This window comes from Hetaerina americana, unplaced genomic scaffold, assembly GCF_022747635.1.
Source record: "Hetaerina americana unplaced genomic scaffold, ioHetAmer1.1.p SCAF_4, whole genome shotgun sequence".
Lineage (NCBI taxonomy): Eukaryota > Metazoa > Arthropoda > Insecta > Odonata > Calopterygidae > Hetaerina > Hetaerina americana.
In genome coordinates, this window is record NW_027286985.1 from 34109290 (window position 1) to 34119580 (window position 10291).

At 41.2% G+C, this 10291-nt stretch overlaps 1 protein-coding gene across 2 annotated transcripts in view; it reads right to left on the bottom strand.

The window, feature by feature from the left end:
- The window catches only part of magu (SPARC related modular calcium binding-like protein magu), a 58648-nt gene extending 48561 nt beyond the window's left edge, over positions 1–10087 (bottom strand). For both annotated transcript variants that reach the window (XM_071590350.1, XM_071590349.1), the window contains exon 1: positions 10016–10087. In XM_071590350.1, the coding sequence (XP_071446451.1) occupies positions 10016–10067 (52 nt within the window). In that variant the 5' untranslated portion in view covers positions 10068–10087. The remainder of the gene's footprint in view (positions 1–10015) is intronic.
- Between the last annotated feature and the right edge of the window lie 204 nt (positions 10088–10291).

Sequence of the window (10291 nt, forward strand, 5' to 3'; positions counted from 1 at the left end):
GGCCGACTTCGCCGGACGACGTGGGGGCGCTCGATTGACGTGCGTGGGACAAAAGCCGCTTTCCCGATGTCCTGCCGAGTCCGCGGCTCCGCGAGACGTCGGTGGAAGTGGGCAGAGGGGAATCGCCTCCTCCCCCGCCGGTTGAAATCACCGTCCCGAGGAATCCGCTGACGTCAGGGAGAACTACGAGTCCGTCGCGGTGCGACGCGGAGGGGATGAAAACACGAGACCAACAATGGGATTTGTGCCTCGCGGAGGGGGGGGGGGCTGGTGCGTCGGGGGTCGACAGAGGTGATGGAGGGCAGACTCCTCGGATGTATCCCGGTCGCGCAGACAAGGAGAGGAGGGGCGGCGAAATACCAAGAAGAGGGGCGACTTTGCTCCAGTGCGGATCTCGACTTGATCCGCTTAGCGCAATCGGAGCGAGGATCTCCATCCTCTCCCCCATTCCTCTCCACCCTTCGGGCACTCTTCTTTCGCACTTGCATCGGTATCCGGAGTTTCCTCGGAGAGACAACCCAAGAGGCCCATCCGTCGCTCCGGGAGAAGTGAAAAAAAGAGAACGGAAATGAATGTGCATTCCTCTGCAATTTCCCCCTCTTGATTCCTCCACTCGCGCCATGTGCACTTTACGATACAATGAGACCAAGCATGAGATTATAATGAAGAAACAATGAGATCTTTCCTAGGGTACACGCACAAAAATCTTCATGTCAATGCGACTTTAAATCAAGCATCCCATGTCGCTCAATACATGGCTAATGCTTGAAATATTCCAGTATCTGCTCATATCCTGATAAATGCAAAACCCCCCCACACCCTTTGTTTTTTTTGCATTCTGATTCGAGTTTAAAAATGCAAAACTCGAAGAAACCGCTTGCTTCATACATTCTCCTTTTATTCTGGTTCCATCGTACAACTGCTATCGAATTGAAACATTTTACAAAACAATCTTATGCACCATAATCTCACTGTAAATCGTTGATTTATTATCATTCCATGACGAATTGATCTATCTCTCAAGCCATCAACTTTAACGCCGTCTTGTATCTTACTCTAGAGGGCAATATTTAATCTTTCATGGTGCGTGAGCATTACCGTTATTTACACAACGTCTAACGAAATCTTAATCAACGTAACTCGAATTTCACGCCAAGAAATCCAGCATGTAGTGTAATCCCTAATTTGACACGAATGGATCTAAGTCGCTGGATACAGATTGCAAATTACTCTTCAGAAGACAATCGAGAAATGGGCAGTTATTGCATGATATGGCTTTAAGGAAGGCCTTCACCGCACCCCTGAAATTAAAACAATCCATCCGTCCTTATTTCATGAAATGTTTTTGATTTCATTTACAGCGCATTTTTTCTTTCGTAGAAATAGAGTAATATAATTAACGAGGCAATCGTTAGCGTTGCATTAGAAATACTCTTTCAACATCCACCTCGGAATGAGTTAACAACGGTCCCCACCTTGAAGAAACCGCCTCCGGTTGCTAGGCAGTAGAAATGATGACTCAACGTCCTCCCTATTTCTTATCTTGGTAGTCGCTCTGTTCCAAATATTTTTCTTAAAGATATTTAAAGTGGAAATCAAGCACTGCGTCACAGCACTGGAACGTGATGGCTCTCACATACACCATATAGAGAGAGGTTAAAATGCCAGGATTATAAAAAATGACCTAGTAATCACAGAACTTGCTTTATTTTTAGTAAACCTTCTTCCACACACCATTAACTTCCACTTATAGACTGTAGTTTCAGTGAAACTGGTATAGTAGGCAGCTGATCGGGAAAGCACGAGCTTAAAAGGTACATGTATAAAGACCAATGGAAGAGTAACATCGATCTTTAAAATTTAAAGAAATATATTCTATCACGAAATAAAAATAGTAACAAGCTGATATTATTGAGATGACTATTTGAATATTTTTCAAGATTCAGAACACAATAAACGGAAATAAATATGAGGCAAGGCATTTTTCGCTTTTGCGATATATAGTAAAAAGTTTGAGGATTTAATATTCGGTCATACGAGAAGTTTGTCATTTAAAGAAATTAAAAAAAACTACGGGGATATCGTGAAAAAAAACTTGCTGTTGGTCACCTGAGTACGTAGATGTATACACATCGTCAAGAACGTTCCACATCATTATTCAAGATCGAAAACCTTGTAGGTCGTGCCAGGAAACTACATTTGGAGCATAGCTAAAAGAGAATGCTACTAATGAAGGATAGAATGGTCGGAAAAATTTCAGTTTTCTAAATGGAAGCTAAGCAAAAAATGTCGTTAGTGATTGCAAAATAAAAATTTCCTCTAAGGATGGCTCACTGGTTATGAAAATATCAACTATCCATTCATCAATATAAGAATCACCCCAAACAGATTTATTAAGAGCTGATACCGTCATTGGCAGAGTAGGCGACGAAAATAGAATTAAATTGAACATCCTCGGAAGAACCTCACTAAACTAAAGTATCCAAGACATTTTTCAACTCTTTTCTCCTTATATCCTCCTTAAATATCATTCGAATAAGATACATTTGTGCGTGCATATCGTAACTGAATAAAATTCAACTGTTAGAGGCAATATCTGGTGAAACAGGAGCATAAATGATTGAATATTAATTTAAAGAGTATTTAAACACAACTTGCCTCAACCGCGGAGCTACAATTCCTCATGATAACGGCAGATACATCAGCCTGCTAATGAGGTGCTAGGAAAGTATGAAGATTAATATTGAATTTTCAATGATTCGAGAACTTAAAAAAGAAATGTATCCATAAAAACAACACTCGCTGTGATTCAAATTGTATTGCCGAAGACAGTAAAAACAATATTAAATTAATCTACAATAGAAAATCCTTTTTTGCTTCTTTTTTTTTAATTTGACGATTTTCCCGTTTTGTAAATTTTCTTCATGAATAAAGCCCCATGAACGATTTTACTTCAACTGCCCAGGGGCCATTTCTGATGACCACCCGAAGAATTTCTACTTAAATTATGTGTCAACGAATTCCACAATGAGGTGCAAGCGTAACGTTGCAGTAACAAATTCCAGAACCAAGGTATGTGTATTGCGCTGTGTTTTTATATTATGCGTCACGCAGGGAAAAGCCTTATCTGAGGTGAAGTGCACATGAGCGATCGATTAGTCTGGGACGGATTTGATCAACTGATAATGTCAGCGGGGCTATGCATCAAATGACGGGCATATTTGTTACAAAGGCCTCTTCTCGTCGACTGCCTGTTTACACATTTTATATCCTCTGGGTCTACTGGGGATCAACACGTGAATGCTGTTCAGAAGCATGACAACGTTTCACGGTGGGACTTTTTCTGAAGTTGCTTTACTATCCCCAAGTGAGTGGGAATGGAAATGAATTTTTTTTTCTGAAGTACGCAAACAATTTGAACTCACAAAACTAGTAGTCTTGATTCCAATTTAAGTCAAAAAAAGAACTTTTGCCCTGAGTCAATATGTATTTGTATGTCGCGCATTGAATTTAAAATTTGCATTTTCGATTTAACTTGCATAATTTAATAAATTGGGCCACTTTTTTGTTATCTACATGTATTTTTCACAATGCGGGGCTTCAATGGGTATCAAAAGCGATTACTCGAACAGTTTTAATATTCAGGCATTGTTGTGAAGTAATTTAATATAGCCTAATATTTTTCTGCCCAGAAAATAAGCATATTGATTTTTATACGGAAATATATCGAACGTTCCTTCCTGCAGGTTCCTATCCTTAATGACGTATGATTGCTTTCCCTACTATCCTTTCCTTCTGTGTCCTCGTTCATTCTTATTTAGTGGGTGAAGCAGCTCTCGAGTGCCATCTAATGGCCAATGAATCGGGGCATTTTAATGCATTAACCTCCACGCACATTTCAGTGTTATTAACATTTCCTCGATAGTTCAAGTCGAAAGATCTGTGGTTCAAGTCCCGGTCAAGAAACTTTTTGCGCTTGTGATTTGCTCGATTCCGCCTTATATGTGTTGCTATCCATTTCCTTATATCTATGTTAATGAATGTGTTTGCCATTCTCATATATATATATATATATATATATATATATATATATATATATATATATATATACGTACATACATATAAATATATATACGTATATATATAAATATAAATATATATATATATATATATATATATATATATATATATATACACACATATATATATATACGTACATACATATAAATATATATACGTATATATATATATATATAATATATATATATATATATATATATATATATATTTATTTATACACACATATATGTATATAAACATACATTTATACACTACTGCATGTAAAACGATTGAGCGACAAGAGATGGCGAAATCGCATTGCAATATTTCTGTCTTCAGCAATGTTACTTTTACAAACGAAATGCATATTTTTCAAGGTTTGGAGAGAGAAAAGGACCCAAAGCCAGGAAATGTGATGTTTGTGAAAGATTAACTTTTGGAAGTTTGGAAGAAGGAAGAAACGCTCCGGGAATAAACTCGGAGCTGAATGAATAGTAACAGCTCGTCCAGTCACTGTTGGACGTTGACGACGACTCAGCATTTAGCGACTGAGGTTGGAACAAGTGATTAATCACTTTTAACACGGAGCGTTCTCACAAGGTGGAGTCTGAGATAATTCTTCGCGATGGAGTAATTTCTCTGTTCGTCGCACCCTTATGTTTGTCCTTGACACGAGAAAATCTCTCCGCGTTTGGACCCATTTCCGCCATTATTATCACGCAATCCCTGAGCGCAGTGTAGACAGAGGCTAGGAAATGATTAGTATTTAAAAAAATATGTAACTGAAATTCTTCATTTAGCAAATTTTAAATTAACAATAATATATTTTTGAATTACCTTCCAGAAAATTTTCTTTTGTGAAGATTGTTCACATAAAAGCGTATCTACGCATTCAAAATCAAAATCAGGGTAAAACTGTAATCATGCCGATTTTGAATATAACAATCGAAAATTCATATGACCGTGCAAATATAATTCAAAAAGCAATGTATAATTATGAAAAAAAGCAAAATTAATTAAATAAAATAATGCTCATTAACTCACTGGATTTCCACACTAAAAATGACAAAAATTGAATGGAAATACGTTAACTTCTTTTTAGAAGAATAAAAGAAATGATTTGACCACCAAGTTCATTTTCGACCATCATCACCCTCAGTAGGAGACATTTAAGTCACCGTACCGGTTCAACCATATTTCTACGTCATCTTTCTACATGAGGAACATGACGTGAGGAGTACATATGTAAACTCCACGCATGGTTTAACCAGAAGCTTCACTGCGCCATGCACGAAATGATACGCGAATCTTGTTACGAGGAATATCTACCGGCTGAGTTCATCAGAATTCGAAATCCGGCTCGCGGACAGACGCCTTGAGGAGAAGCACAGCCGCGCACACGACCGACACGTTCTCTTTGAGGAGTCATTCTGCGATAGCTGGGCCGCTGGCCTATCAACCGCGGCACGGTTCGCCCCTCCACCAGGGCGTCGCATCTGGGGAGGCACAGGCACCGCACCCTCGCGCCCCTTCCCCACAAGGATATTCCCCCGTCTTAACTCTAGAAGAGTGTACTTCTCCGCCAGTTTCTGCGCATAATCCCCCTCTACCCCTCCCTCCTTCTTTCGGCGAAGGAGAATCGCTTGAAAGGGTTTTAAGCAAACAGCCCGTCTTCAACAGTTTACCCCTCACCTTCTCCGCCTCTCCCCATTACCTCCTTCGCCTCTTCCCCCCCCCCCCCCTCCGGTCTGTTGAGTCTACCTCCCAGCGCTAAACATTTCTCCTCCTCCGCAAATCCCGAAAACGCCACCCCGACGGTCGGTCACCTTGTTCCATCCGCCCAGACCCTTCCAAATCCCCACCGACCCATCTTCCCCCCCGACTGTAGACGTAACATTAATTTCCCGCCCGAAAATATTCGACACCAGATTTTGAGAGGTATTTTGCCTGGCCGCTCGATTCGATTGCATTCCCTTGGATACCCGAGGCCATTAAGCGAAAGGAAAGGGTGAGGTCTCGGTTGGACTCCCGAAGTCGCTCTCTTTATATTCTACAGAGTCACAGCCTACTCATCATAGTTTGCCGACCGATTTATACGGTCGGTCTAATGTTCTCGGCGAGGTCTCCTCTGGACTAAAGGTATCACTGGCCGGTCCGTAACACCTTCGGGGCAATCTAAACAAAATCCCTTTGTCGGAAATCCGCTAAATTTTACCACCAATCCTATCTTATAGTTTTCCACCATATTTCCTCATTCTTAGTATGGTTGTGGGGGAGAAAAGAGGGAGTCGGCGAAGAGCCCGGTGGCGGAGGAGGCGTTCGATTACAGACCGGGGGGGTCCTGAGTTCAAATTCCCATTAAATTCACACCGCGAGTCACTGGACCACATCAGTGGCGGACAGGACGAGTGGTTTCCGGTGAAAAGCGATGTGATTTTCGTGGAAAATGGTTTTGCCCACCACCGCTAGTGCCCATTAGTTCATGGAGTGAATGTTATGCCAACCATACTTATAGGAAATAGGGAAAGTAAATAATTCTTTGCCTTGAAGTATTGAAACTTCCACGACGAGAGGCTTAGTTCGACTGAACATTACTTTCACTAATCAAAAACCAACCTTCGGATAATTATAGCATTGTATCAAGGTCATCCAACGCTAAGACAAAATAAATGACCGTCATGGAATTGACGCAATTATCAGTCGTTATCAGCTCTAGTTAAGTTAAGTGAACGAAAGAGATTTTAGAGCTTGGAGTCTGGGGTAAAATCTGAGGTATTTAGCAGCGGATTTTCTTAATAAATTCTCAAAAATCTTCATGTTGGTCTAGTGGCGCTTCAAAACAACTTTCTCTTGAAGCAAATCCATCTCCTGTTTAGGTACTAGGCTATAAAGATTTTGCTACAGAGTTCCAATGCTAACCTCGAAGATGTTTTTAATGTATTCCATTCTAGTATATAGCCTAGTTTCTGGCCAAGAAAACACTTTCACATTTTTTTGTATTCGCAGAAATCTATGAACCTGGTCATTTGTGCCCACTTCCTCTTCACATATTGCAACCTCAATTAACACGGCCACTCCATATTAAAGACAAAGTACTTGAAAACTGCACGAGTGGCGCTGAGGCGACAGAAGTAACCGAGGTGGATCCAACCCCAGGGCATGAAGATCTCGGCATACTTCTACCCGCCCCCCTTCCGGCATTCATGGGCGATACGTGTCACGGTCGACGCTTGACTTCACTCTCATTAGATGCCCGTTTGGAACTCACTTGCGAACCCTCCTCAAGGCTTTACTTCTTCCATGCAACTGCGAGGCATTCCATTAATCTATTTCTCAAGCCAGAGCATATATTGCCGCTTTGTAATATTAATTTCAAGAGGCTGAAAATGTAAAATAATACGTACACTGATTTTCATATGGAAGTAATGTAGCGCAATGTGCTCGCCCCCGTGAACATACGTGAATATACGTACGTACACAGCAGTGGTTATCAGGGGGGGGGCGACCGGGAGTTAAGATCATTTGCGCCGTGAGGGTTATGTGGGTAATTTGGCGGAGGTAGGAATTTTAGAGAATAGAATAAGGAAGGGTGGAGAGAGACACGACACGAAGAACACTTGCCTACTCTTAATGAAAGTCGTAAAGGGGTTCACGATTAAATGCCCCATCGACGGCGTACTCCACTAAGTGCTACAGTACATAGCACCCCAAGCACGGATTGTGTTACAAATTTCCACTACCGCCAGGATTCGAACTTTAAGCCTTCTGGATGGGAAGCCAGTACACCAATCACTCCACCGCATGTCGATCAATAAATTTCCATACGCATCTGCGTGGGATACATATGCTCCATAGCAGTTCGCTATTCTCGTAGAATTGAAAAAAGAGGGAAAAATTAAAGACGCATATAACGCACAGATACATATTTCATCGTCCTTTATTTCTCCTCGGGAGGGATCGGCGAAACCAAAGAAACCAAATGTTTAATGTGAAATATTAGGACGTCGATTGCTGCAGTTTAAGAACGTTCTGGGAAATGTAAGAGTATTCCGTTCTCGGAGAGTAAAGGGAATTATTATTATTTCCCCGGCGCTTCCGCGGTTTGAAGCAGCCCATAAATTCTCCTCGCGCCGCACGTGTTTGCCGTTTCTATGGAAAGGAGAGCTGTTAGGTGCTTTGAAGCCTTAGCGGGGCGTGTTGTTTATTGGGTGAAAGAGTTTGGAAGTACCAAAAAAATACTAGGGCTTGCGTAAAGGGAGCTGCGTGGAATACGTGCGTCTGCGCACTTCGCTGAAGCAAACAGTTCCCCTTTTCCAAGATGCATCATATCCACTATCTCACTTACTGAAACGTTATGCAATATTAAAAAAATTATAGTTTAGGCTTAAAAATTTCAGTGGCGTATACATTTATAAATATTTTCCATAATTCCCTCTTTTCTTGCGCAATTCAAATGTTTAAAAAAATGTCCTTTCGACCAACTGTCTCCTTATACACGTAGGATTCTAAATCCCCGATTGCGAACAATATTCCACACAAAAACATGCCACTAGGTCAGGTCAGAAGTCCTGGGAAATCTAACTGAACGATTTTCATTTGGCTGAAGAGTAGCGATTTCCTTAAAAGCTCAAAAAAAAACATTGATTCGACGTGTTTTTACGTAGGAAGCGCGATCTTTCACATTTCAATCCAACCAGTTTCAGAATTGATGAGAAATTTGTTAATATAGTATGTTACCGCTATTCTATACGTGAACTAATGACCTAAATTTTTACTCTATTAACGTCATCTAACGTTCGATCGGAATATGATTTGATTCTATACGTGATTAGGTAACATTGGATAGTGTATTTCTTTTTTATATTTGTCCTCACCTAAACAGTTTACAGCTTCCGGCATTACACTCGAGTAAAATATTTTAGGAAAACTATTTGTGACTCCATTTAATTTCTATTTGGATATGGTTTATTCTTGAGTAACATTCCAGTGAAATTTGTGCTATAGGGTATATTAGTATTGTTGCGCGTTGGTCTAGCGAGCAGGGCAACTGTCTTCTTAGCACATCGGGGTTCAACCTTGGTCACTCCAATGTTCATCCAATTTCAAATACCAATAGGAAGGCTTTCGTGGAACTGGATTTACCAGGAAAACTATACAAAGTAGACGGAGAAAAACGTGAAAATAAATTTCATAATATTAATTGTGGATTTCATTCGGCGTAAGTCTTCGAACAAAGTGAAATCCATGACTTTACCAACCACACGTTCCTTGGATTAATACCTAACTCTATTATTTACGTACTGCAACGGGAGTGTGTATGACAGGGCGTGTTTGACACGTTTCCTTATTAGGAAAATTCGGATGAGTGTTATTTGATCGCAATAGAGGGTAACATAATGTAAGCATATGAACGTTTCAGATTATAGTTAGGTTCTATAATCTTTCTTATAGGCCTGCTTAACCTTGCTTTTGATCTGATCGTAATCTTTACGAGGAAAGCAATAATGATATTTAAATATATGTACATCGGCGTTTATTGTTCTAATGTGGCAATAAAAAATCATCTGATGATGTCATACGTTGTTGAAACCATAGTTGCGGAAATGGAAAAAAAATATTTTAAGTTGTGAAATTGTTGTGTTTTTATTTGTCCGTTCGAATTTTATTATTTTATCCAGATCTATATGCCAGATTATTCATTCGTTATCAACGGCTTTAGTGAGGACGTATTTGTTTTTTAACGGCTCGTAGGTGGTCTCTGTTCCAAAGTGAATGATGCGTTCGTTTACGATCAATGCGGGGATTTTCATTATTTCATGAACATGGTCATTTTTCACCAGCGCAGTAAGGTGATTCAAAGATAAGGAAAAACTCCCACTAGAGGATATGCGCGTGGAGGATGGAGAGAAAGGGGAGGCAGCGGAAGGACGATGGGTTGATTGATTGGGCCTCCCACCTTTGCACCGCCCGCGGTGCTGGAGCGCCAGGGGCTGGCTCAAGGGGCCCATGCCGGGGATACCGCGGCCTGCGTCACCCCCGGCGCCGCCCACCGCCACGCCGCTGCAAGCCTTCGCCGCGGCCGCCGCTCGCTCCAGGTGGCACTTGCTGGGGTACGTGCGGTTGTCAGTGCCGCACACCGGACTCCTGGACGCCCTGCGGAGAGAGGCAAGGGAGGGTCAGAGACGGCGTTCACACGGACGAGTCGAGTAAAAACTAAATTAAATATAAATTC